Below are 19,461 nucleotides of genomic sequence, written 5' to 3'. Positions count from 1 at the left end.
TTGTATCACTGGGCGGACAAAGTGTAATATCAACTTTATTACATCAAGTGGTTTTGCTGTTTTGAAATTTTTAAATCAAAAGCCCTTTTCAGATATAACTTTACTGGCTGTTAAAGTGACAGTTTGGTCATTCAGACAGACATGTGACAGTATTGGAAAGACTGACTATAATCAGTATAAACTTAGTGGATGGCAACTTTTTAATGTTAGTGACAATGGAGAGGAGAACAAAGAGCAGGGTGTACGTGACATGTTGTGCTGTTCAGGCTGTTCTTCTTTGGGCTGATGTGTAAATGTTACTCTCTTAAAATTCCTGTCATGACTTTTATGGAAAAAGTGACCCAGGTGCTCATTTCGGACACCTTGTAAGGTGCAACAGGAATGCATGTCTGAAGGGGGCTAAAGCAGCCATTTGTCAACCCCACACTACAGCCGTCATTAATCTGATTTATTTTCTTAATAAATGCAACATTGGGGGGGGGGAAACAAAAAAAAAAAAACAGTTAAAATACACCCGGTCCTGGAAAAACGGTGTCAATAATTACATAGTTATAAACCTGTTTTTACTAAAGATTTTCTCACCTGGGAATAATCAGTCTTTGTCTTGATCACTTAGATTTTCTTGTGGCCTTTTCAGTTATCAGACAAACGTTCCAAGCACAGAAATAAAATCTGCTATCTTTAAGTTTCTACATAAAACCATTCTTGCAGTGAGTTTAAAAGTGCGACTGTAATGCCTCCTTCCTCGCTTGCCTCTCTTTCACCTACTTTTGCCCGCCTTGCCTGTCCTCTTGACCCGCCTGCGGCTCGGTGCGGCGCGGCCTGGCTTGGCTGTGGTGAAGGTGATGCACTGAGAGTCCAGGTAGTCCATGAGCTTGGCGGCCCCCAGGCGTATCCCCGCTGCTTTGAGTTGCTCCTGAAGCTGAGACAGAACCAGAGGCTTATACTGGAGGATCTGACTGTACAGCTTGGAGTCGGACAAGATGAAGGAGCGCACGGCTTTGAGTCGATCCTGGAGCCGGGACGCTGCTTGAGAGGCAGAAATCCCGCCATCGCTGTCGGAGTCGCCGTCGGACGAGATGCATAATTCTGGATTGGACCTGATGAGAAGGAAGCGGTTAATTTTATAGACTCTACTAAGTGTCTGATTTTTAAAATGAGTGTCAGGTATCTAACTTGTATATCTGAGGGTCAAACGTGCACACACTAAGCAACAGCTGGAACTGGAAAGCTACTTCAATGGTTCCAAAATGTCTCCAATCAGCCACATGTCAGTAGTTGTGTGGTCGTGTGACCCCAGCCAGGCGTGTAAGGGGTCATGTTGGCACCAAATGATCAATCACAAAACATGAATGAAATCAAGTTTTAACCTCCCAAATATGAGGAATTGTACCTGTAAAATGGGCTAAAAGGAACTCCTGATATTGGCTAAATTATCTGATCCAGAAACTCAGTTGATGGATGTGTGCAGATTGTTTTCTCTCTCTGTCCTGCATTACTGGAGCTGCTGCTGTTCTTTCTGTGCAACACTGTAATTGTGTTAAAAGAAGCCAAAGGTCCCTGAATACTATTGCCCTGCTAATCCAACCACCAAGCGTCACTACAGTAATCCCATTTTCCAGGAGAACTGAGCGGGTGAGTAGTGGTGCTTTTCTACACACCGATCTGTTACCTGTTACAAAAACAGCATTCAGGCAAGTTACCTTAAATTCTAGTTCATATCAGCGCCATCAGCTCATGATACAGAATATCTGTGTGTGAATTTGAATTAATGCTTCATAGTATATAAAAGCAATTTACAGTAGCGTTCAACACATTTGCTGATAAAGTTTATATCACATATAATCAGCATCATTTTGAACTTTTTCCCCATTCTGTGCATTTTAAGCTCTTTCTCTCAGGAGCACTAACATCACAAGTCTTTGACTCATCGTTATATGGCTGTTATCTCCACTCTGTTAATGTAATTTTAGATAGTGGACATAATTAGATGAAGTATTTTAAATCACAAAATGGCATTTTTATACATTTCAAATTTCCCCCAAAGAATCTCATTCATAAAGGTTGTTTATCTTGACTTTATAGCTGTGCAGTCACTACTGACTAAATTCATTGTTGTTTTCCCAGGTAGGAACAAAAAACAACATTCTAGAGCTCAATTAATAAAAACACTAAAAATGTAAGCACCCTCTGTATAGCTGTGGGTTGTGATGTACACAGGTGAACACTTTGGTGTCATTCTGAGGCAACAGCACAGCAAATTACACACAATGACCATAGCAGGTTACAAACTGGTGCTATTCAACTGTGAAGGAGGGCAATGGTGTCTAACATCCTCCTCTTCACAATCCTCATGCATTGTGTCGACTCTTGATGGACTTCACATCTTTAAACTAAGACATTATCTTCTGAATGTTCACGACTGCCAAGAGATGACTTGGTGTGAACCTTTGATGTCATTTGATTTGTTACCAACACTAGTACAGGTGCACACAGGCGAGCAACTCTGAATCCATCAGAAACATGGCTCCTGGAGAACACAGGCCACTGACTGAGTCTATAGTCAAGCGCTCTGTTATGTAACACCTAAGATGATCTACACGCTGCGGAGTACCTTTCCGATTCTTCACTGGCTCCAGCTGAGGAGGTGTTGGAGCCCTGTGAGTTGGACAGAGGCTCCGCCACCTCATCACCGTTGTGCTTCACAGGGCACACATCAGCAGGTGCTCGGGGTTCTTTAAACTTCACAGTCTGGGCGCAGGACACTGGCCTGCTGGCAGGGGGCTTCATCTGAGCTGTGGCTCCTGAGACTGAGGCCTCATCCTCAGAGTCTGAGCTGACCAGCTGGTGTGTGTATTGGTGGATCTCCTTCAGTTTTAGGATCATCTGGCGCTTCGGTAAAGGCCGAACGCCAAACCTGCACAGAGGCGAAAGTTAAAGGCATTTGCGAGGCACAGACGGACTAACAGATGGACAGAAGGAAAACAGCCTGACAGCGAGCAGAGCCAGACAGACTGCGTTGACAGTGACACCAGGGGAGCTAATCGGATAGATACCTCACTTAATCGCTGTGATTAGTTAGAAAAAAAAAAAACTTGGCCTTGTATCTAATCTTTAACGAGAGGATGAGAGTGAACCAACTGACCTGTTGAGCTTGTTCTTGAGCTCCGGCGTGTCCATGTCAGAGTAGTGGGGCATGGGAGTGATGGGCACCAAGGTGCGCTGCCTTTTGCTGTGAGACGACACTGATGAAACACAAGAAGAAGACACTGTTTAGGCACAAAGTCTAATTTCTACACTAGAAGTTCATAAATAGAAGACAAGTGCGTGCAGTCCTTTAAAAAATCCCAACTAATTATTTATTCAACAGAAATTAAGCAATATATCTGTAATAGCCCGCAATCATATCTTAAGTTATACTAATTGTAAAGCATTTGAATGAATTGGTGATATTAAACAATATAGATAAAATGAACCTGATAAAGCAATAAGCCCCCAAACAACACATTATTCCTTGTTTTCCACTTGAATTTAATCAATACTTCAAACTTTTACCAGTCAATTTGGTTTTAACCTTGAAATGAGGCTCAGATATAACATTCTTTCACAATTAACAAGTTCGTGCTTATTAAAGTTAACGAGCACAACATTAATTAATGTTGCAGAGTCTCGACTTTAAAATATAAAGTGCCTTGAGATGCCTATTTTTTTTGTTTGGTGCTTTTTAAATAAAAACAAACTGAATTAATTGTGGAGGCTGTTTGAGAACTTGTGGTCGATAATAATAATTATCTGTCTTTTTGTGATTTTATTGCTCTGGAATGTGTCGGTTGCTTATGTATATAGCACTACTTTGTCTATATTTCTCTTGCTATAAGAGCTGTGTAACACTAAAATTTCTAATTTTGGGGATAATAAAGGTTTATTCTATTCTATTCTATTCTATTCTATTCTATTCTTTCTGTCTTGGTGGAGAAGAGCATGTTTTTAAGCCTGTCACTCGATTTTTATAGTATGTGTAGCCCTGTGCAGGCTTGTCGTCCCAACCACAAAGGTACAGCATGTACAACCCTGTGAATACAGACAATAACTTTCTACTTCAGGCACAGGTTGTCTGGTAGAGTGAAGAATCTGATTAGATTTTGAAGCAACTCTAGTATAAATTATGTATTAGAGGAAAAATACTTCTTGATATTTAATAAAAATTAAGACCTGTTGATACATATTGGGATGGTTTTTATAATTTAGGCTAAAACAAATATTATTTAGTAATATGCAGTTTATATTTATGCTGGCAAATTACACAATAGAAATACTTACCTGGGGTCTTATGATAGGTTGAGGGGTTCACCCTCTTAGAGAGAGGAAGGTGTTCCTCCTCCTCTTCTTCTTCTTCCCAGCTGTCCCATATTTTGGAGTCCAGGAGGCCGTTGTCAATCTCTGGTGTGGTCAGCAATTTGGCTTTAGGTGGGGACGTGGTGATGGAGGGACCTGCGTGCACCTGAGAGCTGTGACATTTAGGTGTGGAAGGGGTAGTCACGCCACCACAGCGGTTTAAAGACTCGCTGCTGTGTCTGGACGATTCAGGTCGACTGGTGGGAGAGGTTAACGACTGGGCTGTTTCTCGCTGCCCGCTGTCCTCCAGCCTCAGACTGAAGCATCCTGGATCAGCGTCTACACACACATCGAGTCCCCATGAATCATTGAACGCTATGGGAGGCTCATCCATGGCCATGAAACTCTGCTGAAAACTAGATTCTTCAACATCTGCCTCTATTTTTATTTCTCCCTCCTGTCCTTCATTGAACATTTCTTCAGTATGATCGGAATCTGCCTCTCTTCCTTCCTTCTCATTCCTTAACCTCTTTTCATAAATGCTGGAATTAAGAGAACATCGACTCTGACTAGAAGACACGGTGAGCCTCGGTGAACTTTCTAAACTATGAGAAGACGAAGCGCGTGGGCCTGAAGGGTCAGACAAAGGGGAGAGGTGAAAGCTCCCCAGGTCTGTTTTCTCTGGGCTATCTGATGGTGCTCTCTCCCTTTTCTGACCCATTGAGTTCTGCTTACTGGGATGAGTGTGAAGCAGGGAGGAAGCAAGACGCATAGGGGAATGGTGGAGCTCCGTTTGTAAGGGAGTACTGCTGTAAGGTTGGGGGTGGCGCTGAAGAGGAATATCACGCTTTGAAGAAGCTTGGAGAGAATCAAGGTGAGTCGAGCTTGAGAGATTTGACAGTTTAGGCTGAGGCAGGGGAACTTTGAATCGCTCTCCATCGTTCCTTGAATCATCACTATTCTCTCTTTTTGGAGAAAAGCTGAAGTTCCTTTCTATCTTCAACCTGGAGACACTGCCCTTCATTTGGTCGGTGTCGGCAGAATCCTTGGTTTCACTGTTGGAGGGGTGAAGGGTGCTCTTAAGAGTAGGAGAAGAAAAAACAGAGGGTGATGATGGGGATGTTTGACTTCTCCGAAACAGCTGCGTCCTGCACATGCTGCTTCTGGTCTGAGTGGAGCTGCTCCTGGTGCCGCTGCCAGGACGGACAGGTGTGGACGGGATCAGCCAGGAAACTTCTGGAGAACAGTCTAATTGATCACCAGCACTGTGCCCCAAACTACTGGCCTCTTTATTCAAAGCTGGTTCATTGGGTGCTGAGTTGTGCCTGGATTTGATTTCTGTATAACCGGGAGAACGTGGTAAGGGGCTACGGGAACTAAGAACAGCAACATCCCCCTCAAGCTCCTCACTGGAGTCTGACAAAACTATGAGCTCAGGTTCGTCTTTTTTCTGGGCTGAATCAGGAGAATGAGGGGTGCAAATACTATAAGGACCTTGGCTTTCTCGCTTCATGTCTTCCAATAGATCTTTCTTGGGCATTTTCAATTCAACTGGATTTTTTCCCTTGTCTCCACTGCCACCCATGTCACCTACTTGTCCAGGGGACACACCTGGAACTGGCAAGTTGGATGTCCCTGGTGGAGGACTGATGGAAGGATCACTAACTACACTTGCTGAAGACTGAAGCAAAGCTCTCCCTGAAAATTCATATGATGGTTTACAAGGGGACTGCTGAGAAAGGTGCACCTTTGGCAGACCAGAGGTAGAAGCTAAGGAGGAAGGCTCTGCTTCCTCGTACACCCCCCACGAATCTGAAAAGAGACGGCTGTAGCTGCGATCCAGGCTGGGGTCGGGCTCACGTTGAAAGTCAGGTTGCAGCTTTTTGTCACTTAAGCTTTTTTTAGTTTCTCCATCTTCTTCTTCATCTAGCGCCTCCTCCTCCTCCTCCTCCTCATCCCTCTTTCTCTGCGTGGACGCAAACTCATAGATCTCCTCCAACTCTTCCTCATTCACTTTCTCTTCGTGAATCTCTCTATCGCCTGACGTGACCTCATCAGCTTGATGATCCACTTCCAGGCCTTCATCTCTTCCTCTGTCTGAATCTTCCCCGTCGTCACCGTCAGCATCGTCTTCGTTCCACATGGAGCGGAGGAGCTCGATGAAGGCCTGGTCTGTTTCCTCCTCCTGGGTTAAGTAGTTGCCCTCGTCTCTCAGAGTCTCCTCTTGCCCAAGATGACAAAGCTGTTGTAGCTCCTGCAAGTCAAACCTGAAACAGGAAAGAGAAACGAAAGAAAGAAGCTTTCACAACAGCGTCAAATTTTAAGAGTTCTTACATGAAATTCAGAAAATATCAAAAAGAATAATACTTTTTTAAGTATTGTTTTTTATATGATTTTAATGTTTTATTTAAAAAAATGGAAACTCTTAACAGAAGTTCTTTTCACACATGCATTAGAGCCCTGAACCTTTCTCAGCTTATCTAAAGCAGCTGTATGAGAGAAGTCAATTATCTGACTCAGTCACATCACAGTCAAACCTGCCAGCTTCCAACACGCTCTCTCACATGTACGCCGTCTCCTCGTGTGTCCTACATGTGAGAAAGAATAACTGCGAACCACATCCTGACTGCATTCTCCAGATGTTTCCCATGTGTATATGTTTAAAAACATCTGGGCTTCTAATTTAAGTGCAATTACGAGAACCAGCTCTGTTTAATAAAGAACAAAGCTAGACAACAAACAAGATCCTGGTTTATAGGATGAAATATCGACTGTTTAAGGCATTTGAGCTTTTTGGTGGGAGCAGACATCCACTCTAGTTTTAGGTTTTGCCATTAAAACTTCCCTCTTTAATAAGACATACTGTAATTGCTGGTTCAGGTGACCCTGAACCGCCCCATCGTTGTGACACTATTGCCCCGGGCTACTAGGGGAACTCTGAGCGGCATTCTTTTTTTTGTTTTGTTTCTCTCTCATTTTCAGTCTGCATGTATTTATGCCACTGCTGCACGCATAAACTTTTGCTTTGTATTTTGTGCTTTGGACTTTACATCCTCCATCTCCTAGTACCTTTGTGCCAGCTCCAGCACATGAGGCTGCAGCGATGCCGGTAAGGAGAAGTGGGCTGTGTAGAGATACTGTAGAAGAGCAAACACTGCTTGGGCCGGGACGTCGCTGATCAACACCCTCTGAGCAGGAGGCACGCCTTCCTCCTGCACCCCAAAACCACTTTCATGCATCTGTGACGCGAGCAGAAGAGCAAATCGACTCTGAAAAAGCTGAATTAATTCATAAGAAACTAAAGAAACAACTTTAAACAAAACAAAATTCCCAATTTGTTTTTAAAGCATTGAAATAAAATCACATTCACACGGCTTATTCTTTCAAGCAAAATGAAATCTCAACCTGGAGCATCGCACACTACAGTATGCATCAGTGTAGACCTTTAATTACCTCTTACAATCATACTATTATTATTTATACTACTTGCGTCAATTTTTACACTAATTAGATTATATTTCATACTTGCAAAACATGACAGAACAATATGCATAATAATGCATCCCTGGTGTTGCACATCAGCAGAGCTTTGATGTGCAACACAGTAATAACTGATTTACCATTTCTGCCAGCAGGGGGCAGCGAGCATACACCATGAAGGAATGTGCAAAGAAGACTTCTCCACTGTCCACCTGGAGCTGGACATCACTGAGCTGAGGGTTGTTCACCATGCTGCTCAGGTCTGACGCCAATGTGGACAGCGCTAGCTACAGGGGGAAAACCATCATAATACAATGACGTATGTTAACATGTTATTTAGGTCCTGATATTTATTTTATTATAATTATTGCTTTAAAAGAACACAATGAATTAAGGTGATTTAGAAACTGTGTCATCACAAAGTTAGCCTGCAGCATGCAGAACGGTTTGCATCACAGCTGGGCAGATGGATGTTGAGCCAAACTGTGCATTGCTGGAAAGCTTATAAAAGATGACATCGTTTATAAACATGACATCATGAGTCATGTTATAGGACTCTGTGCAACCATATGAAAAAACGAATTACACCCCATGACTCAGTAGGCTGTAGAAGCATATCTACCAGTGATCAACTGAAATAATTCTTTTATATGTGTGACTGTATCAGTGTCTCTGTCTCGCATCACTGTGGAGGAATTTTGTCCCACTTTTCTTTACAACATTGCTTCTGTTCATTAAGGTTTGTGGGAATTAGTTGGCAAGTTCCCGCCACAGCACTTAAATCAGCTTGAGATTTGAATTTTGGGCCAACTGCAACACCTTGACTCTATTTTTTTTTTTTTTTTAGCAGATTTGCATCACTGTCCTGCTGCATGACCCAGTTTGAGCGAGAGAGGTGGGCTCAAATTTGACTCTACAAATACTTTGTTATTCAGATGAGTTTATGGTCAAATCAATGACTGCAAGGTGCCCAGGTCGTGTGGCTGCTCTTCACCAGCACAGCGGCTCGTACCAGCGTATGAGGTATCTTTATTGGACAACTTACTGACAAGTAGCCGTATGACTGTTCACTCAAATAAAATATCTGGAGGCGACTCTTTATATTTGGCAGCTTTTTACAACAAACCCTTGTTTATACTCCAGAACAAGAGGGCCAGATTAAACTTGGCCTGAAAACATCTAGGGACCTTACTACAGATCTAACTGAAAGAAAATAAAGCGGTCCTACAAAAATAGTACTTAAAAGATTTGGATAGATGAAATTAATGAACATAATGGAAATGTTAAGAAACATCTTACTGATAGGTGGCTGTCTCCAACTTTTTCCCTTGGTTGCTCAGCTGCTGTCATCGCTTGGCTATGTCTTTCCTCAGCATGAGTGTGGGCCCTTTCTGGCAGGAAGCCACTGGCACAGAGGTCAGCCTGCTCCTCTGATTCCTCCTGGATGAAGCCGCTCTCGCTGGCGTTGTCTGCAAAAAAAGGTTAAATAGTTTAGCCTCATGTTTAGCACGATGTTAAAATGTTTATAAAACTTATATAACCAACACCCACAGTTTTAGTTTTTCTTCAACATACACAGCAAGAACAGAAGACAGTGAACAAAGGTGTGTATGTGATGTGTTCACCATATTTTAGGCGCTTTGCCTTTTATTTAAATGTTCAAATTAAACTCTACAGGTAATAACATCATAATTTTATATCATATAAAATATCAAACTGTCAGTTAACTTATTGGTACAATTTTCACATTAGGTAAGGCTTTAATGCTGCTCCACTTTAAATAAAAAAATGTTTTAGGACATAATTTCTGTCCGCGTGTTTTACCTTTGGCTGTGTATCCATACTGTGTGAGTGTCATGCCTTCGTCAGCCAGGTCCATCAGGTCTTGAAGAACCTGACTGCTCACTGAGAGCTGCCCTGTACCGGGCGTGGAGGGAGCCGGGGAGCAGGAAGCCGTCTTGGCAGAGGATGGTAGGATGGAGGTCCTGAACCCAGTGGTGGGAGTTCCTTTGGCCACAGGTTGAACACAAGACTCGGGCTTGTCGCTGGAGCCTTCTGAGGCTGCATCAGTCTAGAAGTGGAGGAGTTTTTGGTCAGATATTGTAAGACATGCAAGATCACACTCTTCTCAGTATGAAGATCCACTGGGACCCATTAGTGATTCCAAAACACAACATTTTTCTCTCAACAGTTTTATCTGTGCTTAAAGTTGCATCTGATTAAAACAAATGATCAAAAGAGGTGCTTCCATTCAATCGAATTGATTAAATCCTCCATTTAGTTGAAAACTGACGCAATAACACAATAAAAAATAAACATGTCTTAGGTCTCACTCACCATTGCTGATACCCAGGGTGAGAAGAACTCCCTGAGCTCCGGAACGTAGAAATCAGACAGACAGCTGGAGTCTCCGTCAAGCAGTCGGCTTTTCTCCCAGAGGGGGGCAGCACCGCTCCAGCTATGCAGAGTGCTGGGGCTGCGAGGCGGGGTTGGGGGACAGTCTGGAGGGCTGCGCAGGAGAAGAGCAGAAACACGTTCCTGCAACCTCCTCAGTGCCCCCTCAGCATCCTGAATGAGAAGTAATGGAGCAGGGCGAGGGGCGACTCCTTTTTTTCTCTTTCCACGCCCTTTACCTGCACGAGGGGAGCAGAGGATTTAGGTCCTGCCGATATTTGAAAACTTCCTCATTAAATTTGAGTAAAAAACAACTTAATGTAACCTTTTAGTTATTAAATATCTAATAGACAGTCACATATACACTGCTGCAGGGCTTTAAAACAGCAACAGGTATGCAAACCCACAATCTACCAACTGTACTGTTAAATATTTGTTACTCATTGACAAAAACAGGACGAAAACCTTCCTTGTTAAACCTTTTCTTTGCTCACGTTTGCTCTTGAGCTGTTACTGGTATTTATTCTGACTTGGTTTGATAACTGAGAAATGACCGGTCCTGATCAGCTATCATTATTAGAGACAAAGCTAAACCAAGATCAAAGGCAGGGTATCCTGGCTGCAGGGTGTGTTGATAATTAAATATTAAACTAAAGCTCAAATGTCAAATTAATAAACCACACCTAAGTTTCTGACTTTGAAAACTGAGTTGGGAATTCAGTAAATGTAAATGTGTTTTATCTCTTCTGTACTTTGGGCTTTTCCTACTGTGACCTTGCTTAATGCAGGCATTTCTGTCTCTGGAGCTGCAGGTTTCTGAGGTGTGACAGAATAAGAAGCTGGAACAAGAAATTGTTGTAGGAGAAGATTTGAATTTGGTACTCGAGTTTTATCTATCTTTATTTATCTTCTCCCCTCTCCCTGCTTTTTGAAAAACACAGATACCTGCGTCTGGCCTCCACTTCAGATCTTGAGTCACTGACGTGTGAGAAGTGCCAGTCTTTGTGTGATACTGCCTCTCTTCCTCTTTCTTTTGTTCCAGCAGGGAGGAGGACAGAGCCAAAGCCACCATGGTCTCTTCATCCAGGGCTTCGGGCTTTTTCTTGGGCTTCTTCCGTGCCTGCAGGCCTGGCTTGGTTGGGCCTTTCCTTTTGGTGCCCACAGCTTGAATGCTGAAGAAGAAAATGGCTAGAGTTAGATGTCATCTATCTTTTAGTTATGCAACAAAGTTATCGTCTGACTTACAGTAAATTAGCAGTGGCAGCACTCTGGGTTTCCTCAGCTTGTCTCTGCAGAGCCTGTATCAGCACAGCCGGTGAGACGTCCATATCTGAAGAACAGCGCTTCAAGTGGACCGAGCGGCTCTTCTGGGACTTGAACTTCTTACCACAGATGGGACAATCAGGAACACCAGAAGGTGGTGGAGGAGGAGGTGCAGGAGCCGCAGGGCCACTCTTTTCACTCTCATCCAAACACCTGTACAGAGAGATTTTTGACAAAAATGAAAAAATATATATATTCTGATTATTCAGAGAGACACTTTAGGTAAGAGTTCATGTATCTGCAAAGAAATCAAACATTTTGTAAAACACAGAAACTGAGGATGATTTTTTTTTATTTGTGGAAAACTCTTATAACCCCAGGATTTCATTATTTTAATCAGATGTTTGTCATTATACTTTATGAAGTTATGACCTGAAAATTAGAAAAGGTATTGTTTTATTTTCCAACAAATCATTTAAATGCAACTTGGTGCACTCAATGAGTGGAATCCTTGAACTCCACATGGAGGCTACTTGTCCAATAAACACTCTCTTACAGTGCTGTAACAGTGAAGACAAACTTTTTAATGTCATTTAGCCTCCCTGTGTGTCCACTAGTATGTAAAGCTATCATCTAAAATGCAATCAAAATCCTCAGACCTGTTAAGATGCTGTGTGCGACCCTCTGCTGTCATGTGTGTTAAGTCTCTGTGGCAAATCTGACAGAAGAAAAGCCCTCCATCCTCCAAGTCCACAATCTGGGCCTGCGCTGCCTCTCTGTCCAGCTCCTGCTGCAGCTGCAGAGCAAGAGCCTCATCGTTGTCTTGAGGCTCTGGAGGAAGAGCAGAGCTGAAGGTATCTGGAGTATCTGCGAACAGCCCGGAGACAGAAATATACGGGTTAAAGTGAGGGATAGCAAGAATAACACAGCAACATTTCAGAAAACAGGATTTCAAAATAAGGAAAAGGTATGGGCCACATTTCCTATTTTTCAACGATAGAACTCAGTCCCTGGGTAACAGGTTGTTAGTAGTTTGTCAACAGTCAAGGTAAATTCTATATGGCATATACTGAAATATAATGATGCAAATTTAAAGTGTAAAATTTGGGAAAAAATATGTCTCGGATCAATACAGACACAGAAAACCCTACATAAAATATTACAGTGTTTATAAGGTCTACCTTTGTCTTCATAATGTTGCTGCTTTTGCCATGTTTAGACTGTCAGGCAGATTAATACTATCCTTGTGTCACAAATCACCCCTGACACTCACCATCAAACACTCCATCCTGTCAACACTGTCTTCTTCAGCTCTTTTGTGCACTGCTCATTGCTTTTAATGGTTGAACTCAGGTATTTAATCTCATTCACCATTACTACCTCTACTGTTCAAGGTGTAGCCCGTCTCTCACCCTATAACAGCTGGAAACAGCTTCAACCCTATAAACCTGAACTGGATAAGCATAAGAAAGAAGGTGTATGCTTATTATAGTTAAGTAAACTAAACTAAACTGAACTAAAAGCTAAAACTTGGTGTGCAAAAAAACTTTTAATTATGTAATATAAAAATAAAATCTAAACTAAGTAAAATAAAATAAGAATGTAAAGCAAATGTCTTTAGATTTTGTCAGTTTGATCAAATTTGTTATTGCAGTCAGTTTGATCAGACTCTTGTGCATCTGTTAATCCAGAGAGCAGAGATTCATATTTTTATATTGTTGTATTTCTCTACTGTGCAGTTCTGAGCCTGGCAATTCTTGCCCCTGACAAATACCACCCATTAGATAACAAAGGAAAACTGAATATAATAAAAACCAAAGCTAAACATTTTAACTACAAAAACTAACCCACTGTAAACTGCCTGAACCTAAATTGAACACAAACACAACACAAACAAAACTAATGAAAAAACAAAAACTGAGCAGGAAAAGAGAGCACATCAAAGTAAGGGATGCAGTAGACTGGAGAGGATTCTGTCATCTCACCCTGATTTTTTTGCTGTGTAAAAGGAGTAGAGTTGTTCTCGTGGTTTGCTGGTTGGATGTGAGTTTTGTGCACCATCTTCTGTGGACTATCTCTCTTGAACTGCTTCATCCTCAGGAGCACTTTGTCTTTCGCTCTTAGGCCGCTTTGAGGACTTGGCCCTGCTTCCTTTAAAGGCTCAGCTGATGGCCAAGCATCCCCTGACTGATGTCCAGCCTCTCCATTGACCACACGCGTTTCTCCTCCACCATCATCGCCAGCACCAGCAGCAGAAGCAGGCTGCGTCCAAGATAGCCTTTTGATAGAGTTAAGAGCTTTTTTGTTATTTCTCCTTCTCTTATCCTCTTCGCTTGCTTGACTGGAGGTCTGCTTATCTGCTTTCCTCGCCTGTCTGGCTTCACCTGGTTTCTTGCGGACTCGTCTTAGATGCTTCGAGCTGAAATCTTCAAAATCCTGGTCCGAGTCATCCATTATACTGTATTTTTTTTTCGCAATAAGAGGCTTTTACGATCACCCTGCAAAAAGACAACTAGTTTAAGCTGGATCCACTGATGTGAAACGATGGAGGGAAAAGGTTTAATTTGCATGTAAGTAAATTTTGCGCGGGTAATTCTGTATTCAAATAAAAACAGCGATGCTATAATTACATGCACACTGAGACAAATGGAAATAGTTATATGTGGCACAGATGTTTGACAAATCATGCCACAAAAGGTATGGAGTGAAAACAACAGCTAGCTACTTATGCTAGCACCTCTATACTTACCCATATTTGAAGAATTAACTGTTTAATTTTCTGCCTCATTGTTTACAGAGGCCGCCGAAGAGTTTATTTTCATTCATTTAAAACCATATGTAATTCTATAGAGTTTTTTATTAACTAAAAAGCGTAGAAGACAGCAAACAACACTTGTTTTCATTTCAAAGCTACGCCCCAAACCGCTTCATTTAAAACTTCCGGTCATGTGACGGTGAAAGCAACGAATAACTGGCTGCTGTCGAGGTCATGTGACTAAAGCGAGTGACTTTGGACGGAATCCGTAAATAACAGTTTAATATAATCATTTATAAACGCTTTATTAAAGATTTCCAACACTTTTTTAATTGTTTTAAACTAAATAATGATTTTTTAAAAACCAGTTTAAGACCCAGGCTTGATCAACATGTTCCTTAAAGCAATCACACTGCAGCAACCAGAGGTGGGACCAAGTCATTGTTTTGCAAGTCTCAAGTAAGTCTCAAGTCTTTATCCTAAAGTCTCAAGTCAAGTCTCAAGTAATGTCAGGCAAGTCAGAGTCGAGTCTCAAGTCACTGGTGTAAAAGTCCGAGTAAAGTCACAAGTCTGAAACTTTGAATTTCAAGTCCTTTCGAGTCTTTAAAAAAAAAAACGAAAAAAAGCATGTTGCAGTTATGCTAAATGTAAATATTAGACCATGTAATTTTTTAATCTGTGTTTTTCTCAACACATGACAAAATAGTGAACTTAGAAAATATACACAAATTGTGAAATTGCACCTCTTTAAAATGCAGCTCAATTAAACCTAGCTCCTAGAATAATTTTCACCGACAGTTCTGAGATACGCTGCATGTTATTCTTGGATGCGGTTGTAGGACCGGCTTTGAAATCGCATGACAAAAATATCATACATAAATAAATGATTTTTTTTTTAATATCATTTTTTTTTTAAACTGCATCACCAACGTAGCCTGGAAAACATTTGCTAGTTAGATGAAGTCAGCTATCTCATCGTAGCATATTTATATGCATATTTATAATCATACGGTTCTTGGAGTGAGTGCACACACTCATGAAGTTTAGTAACTTCAGGTCACTGCAACAAGCCCAGGTACAGTTTACCGACGGATGGGTGCAGGACCTTGAAATGCACCGTGTAGAAAGTAAAGACCATCGTACGTATCATAAGTTTACCAGTCTCACAAATCGTCGTCATAAATACACATTCCTTAACCGCTTATTAATAGGACCTTTGAGCTCAACGGTAATTAATTAGTAGTGGAAATAATTTCTGGTAGCATCACAGAAATGTAGCAGTGACAATAATACTGTATGCTGTAATCGTACTGGGCAATTAGTGATACAAAAAACCTGTTTTATCCTGTGAATAAAAGTATATGTTTTTGTCAATGTACCATAATAACAGAAGCGAAACGCAATATTGTGTCAGGACAATTCACTATTTATGCACAATAAATAAAGGAGCATAGCGCGACCATTTCTGTTCAGCGCCAGACTTGCTTGTAACCTATATCACCAATTATGTTATGAAAATGACGTATTAACTACAACAGCAGACTGACCTTTGTGTAAATGCTTGGAGCAGACTAACCTGTGAGCTGGAGTGTTCTGGGACGTTATATTTGATCTTTGAATGGCTGCAATCCAGGCCACCCGTCGCGTCTTTGTCACTTCGGAAACATGGCTCGAACAATTTCTCTTCAACGACGTAATCCGATAACAACCGATCTCTTTACCCGTCGGCTTCCCGTGGCTGTCATGCGACCGGCTATTGCAGTTAATAATACAACAGCTTCTTGACATTTTTGTGTTTCTTTTTATCGCTGTGTGTGCGTGCGCTAGTACCGCTTGCCACGAGTTCCCAGAATCCTTTGCGGTTCTACCCGTGAATGACGTCACATTTTCAATCTCTATATAATATGCATGTTAAATTTTATATTTGGGGTAAAATATCAAGTCTTTTCAAGTAAACCGGTTCAAGTCCAATTCAAGTCCCAAGTCATTGGTGTAAAAGTCCAAGTCAAGTCACAAGTCTTACAACATTTTTTCAAGTCAAGTCTAAAGTCATAAAATTAATGACTCGAGTCTGACTCGAGTCCAAGTCATGTGACTCGAGTCCACACCTCTGGCAGCAACTCAATGAATTTACACATGTCAACATGGTCAAGATGACCTGAAGCTCAAACCATACCACCACAATGGGAAAGAAAGGTGATTTTAAGTGACTTGGCATGCGACATGATTGCTAGCGCCAGACGGAATGGTCTGAGTATGTAGAAACTGCTGAGCTGCTGAGATTTTCCAAAACAACCATCTCTATGGTTTATAGAGAATGGGCCGAGAAAGAGAAAATATCCAGTTAGTGGTAGTTCTCTGGAACTTGTTGATGTCAGCGGAGGATGGCCAGACTGTTCCAGCTGATAGGAAGGCAACAATGACTCAAACAGCTGTTGCAACCGAGGGAAGTGGATCTCTGCACGCATGACACCTTGAAGCAGATTAGCTAATGGAGAAGTTCACAAAGCCTACCTGAGCACTGTTGCTGATCATGTCCATCACTTTATGACCACAGTGTAAAGATTTTATCCATATCGGATGGATAAGTTCTTTGTACTCAAATAGCCTCCACAGTCACCAGAGTTTGGGGATGTGGTGGAACAAGAAATTCACATCGTGGATGTGCAACCGATAAATCTGCGGCTACTGTGCGATGCTGTCATCAAAATATGGACCTAAATCTCGAAGGAATCTCTGCTGGGAAGAATTAAGGTAGTTCTGAAGGCATAGGGGTCAAAACAGGTACTAGCAAGGTATGACTTATAAAGCGACTGGTGAGTGGATAGGCTTTGATGAATACTGTTAGAATGTGAAGGCATGTAGGAAGCAAGCAAATTCAGATACATCTTATAAATCTGCAGAGGTAAATCTACAGTAAGATTTACTATACACAGAGGAGTTTATAGTTTACTTCTTTGTGTCTAAGTGTACTTCTGTGCCTGTAGTTTACACAGAGGGACAGACACCGACTCAGACATCATAGACTTTTTAAAGAAAAAGACTCCAGTAATACACACTTAAAAGAGCTTTCCAAACCTCATGACTTGAATTTGAGACAGAGACTAAATGATGTTACCTGACTGAAAATTTCATTACACTTTCACTTCTTAATGCAATTTATATATTTTGTAAATGAACATTCAGATTCTAACTGGCTGCTATATGAGTGTGACTTCACCAACTGGGCATCACAGCATATTTCCCACAGCCATTCAAGTGGCAGAGACTCAGTGCAAGACTTTTGCAACCAGGATGATCTCCAGAAGATCAGAAACATTTGTATGGAGTGCCAAACAAGCTGTCTTTTAAGAGAAAGAACCAGAACTCATATTTGTGCAGCTGTGTGGATGTGATTATGCTGCACCGGCAGACACACAGACAACTGCTAAATCATTACCTGCTCTGATGAGTCTTGATGCTGCCACATTCAGATTGTAAGGTCACATCTGGGACTGAAAAATTAACCTAAACACGAAGTGCCAAAAATTGTAGTTCCTCCACCAGCCACAAGGCCATCTACACTGCAATCGTGAGTCAGTTCCCCTTATATCAAAATCGCACCCTACAGATTTCTACACTCTTTCATAAGGACTGTTTTTTTTTTTTTTAATAACTTACTTTTTTTAAAAGTTTAACATCTAAAATTATGGGTGTAGCCACATACAGCTATATCCATTAAGTCTGACTCCTCCACTAATGATTACTTTGAGCCACTAAGCGGCACTGGCCTTTTAGGGTATTAATTTGCACCCACCTGCAATCCATCATTCCACCACTTCTGTTTCCAAAGAACAAATAAGGTGGTAGCCAAAACACAAACAAATGGGTAAAATCAGTGTCTGGATTCCCCTTTTATGGGCATTGTAACAACTCTCGATGCTGATGGTGGTTGAATGGTGTGGTGGATGTCTTATTGGACTGCTAAGCACCAATCACCCATTATTTATATGGTACAGCCAACCTGAACTACTGTTGCTCGTTATGTCCATCTCTTTATGACCAGTGTTTCCGTCTTCTAATGGCTATTTTAGCAGGTTAATGCACATTATAAAGCTCTTATAATTTGAGACTATTTTCTTCTAAATGACAATTACTTTAGTGCACTAAAATGTACTTAACAGGTTTCACAGACCATTGTGAATGTGCTGCACAATGCCGTCATGTACCAAATGTCTCTGAGGAATGTTTCCAGCAACTTGTTCAATCTAAAACACTAAAAAAAATTAGCAAATGTGTACCTGACATAGTGGTTAAAATGAGTATTTTCTGTAATCGCACAGGTTCTCACTAGACTTTTTGTAGAGCCTAGCAGGTTACTTATTAATGCTTTGCACTTCGACTGAAAGAAGGGGGTCTTACATTCCTGCTAATAATAAAACCAAGTGCCAATTTTTGCTGACAATAGTCTGGCTTTGGTGGAAATGCATGAATCCGGTTCTAGCTCAGGCACCAGATTCACATGGGTGGAAAAGAGGCATCGGTCACTATTTGTAAAGTGCTGCATCGATACATATCATTTTACTAAACACAACAATTCAACTCCATCTTTTTAAAAGTTCAGGATGAGGACTAAAGTTAAAATAAATGTTATTTTAGGTGACATGAAAACCGAACAGTCGTTGCTGGTAATGTAACACCGGAAACAAATGAATACACACCAACAGGAGGAAGTGATGCCTCATTATTTAGTCAACAGAGTACTGGAGTTCTTCTGTTGCACACAGTTTATTTAACAATATGGTATATAAGTAAGAAATGAGTCTTTTACCAGTTTATACAGTGATTTCATTTGCTCTTCCTTATATCTATAGTATTTTGCTTAACTTGATTTACAATAGGAGAAAAATTAAATCCCCCTAATTCAAGTTTTTTTTTGTGAGAGGAATGAGGGTTGATGACATTTAGTTCTCCTCCAGGTGAATCTCAAATGTGCCCTTCATCCCCTGATAGCACACAACTTAGTGTAAAATTTGGAGAACTGGGCAGCATCAGAGACATTGCCTACAAACAACCACTGCTCATTCCACCTCAGCTTAGGGGGCTGGTCTCTTTCTCACAATCTCTTTACACTTTACAACATTTGTATGACAAAAAGTATGACAAATTCTTTTTAATGTCAAAGCAACAACTTTCTACACCTGCAAGACGTTTCCAAATTCCAGGCCACTGAGTTGTAGGCTGCAGTCCTTATT

At 41.3% G+C, this 19,461-nt stretch overlaps 1 protein-coding gene across 1 annotated transcript; it reads right to left on the bottom strand.

The window, feature by feature from the left end:
- Window positions 1–433: 433 nt before the first annotated feature.
- slx4 (SLX4 structure-specific endonuclease subunit homolog) lies at window positions 434–14,410 on the bottom strand. Its single transcript, XM_080879731.1, has 14 exons — window positions 14,222–14,410; window positions 13,458–13,970; window positions 12,132–12,339; window positions 11,455–11,685; window positions 11,155–11,381; window positions 10,153–10,448; window positions 9,640–9,886; window positions 9,115–9,284; window positions 7,956–8,102; window positions 7,405–7,574; window positions 4,321–6,602; window positions 3,146–3,245; window positions 2,615–2,917; window positions 434–1,100 (listed from the first exon to the last, which is right to left on the bottom strand). Exons 2-14 carry the CDS (start codon window positions 13,924–13,926, stop codon window positions 761–763), a joined length of 5,190 nt encoding a protein of 1,729 aa, XP_080735857.1. The 5' UTR covers window positions 13,927–13,970; window positions 14,222–14,410; the 3' UTR covers window positions 434–760.
- Window positions 14,411–19,461: the final 5,051 nt, after the last annotated feature.

The sequence above is a fragment of the Rhamphochromis sp. 'chilingali' genome (assembly GCF_963969265.1).
Source record: "Rhamphochromis sp. 'chilingali' genome assembly, chromosome: 4".
In the NCBI taxonomy this organism is placed as follows: domain Eukaryota; kingdom Metazoa; phylum Chordata; class Actinopteri; order Cichliformes; family Cichlidae; genus Rhamphochromis; species Rhamphochromis sp. 'chilingali'.
The sequence above is the reverse complement of the archived record's forward strand: the minus strand, read 5'-3'. Positions and strand labels throughout refer to the sequence as shown.

Coding starts and splice junctions, on each gene's coding strand:
- slx4 (XM_080879731.1), bottom strand. CDS start 13,926: ATGGATGACTCGGACCAGGATTTTGAAGATTTCAGCTCGAAGCATCTA. Junction 11,382..11,454: donor GCTGCCACTGCTAATTTACT/GTAAGTCAGACG, acceptor TTTCTTCTTCAG/CATTCAAGCTGTGGGCACCA. Junction 1,101..2,614: donor GCCAGTGAAGAATCGGAAAG/GTACTCCGCAGC, acceptor CCTTCTCATCAG/GTCCAATCCAGAATTATGCA.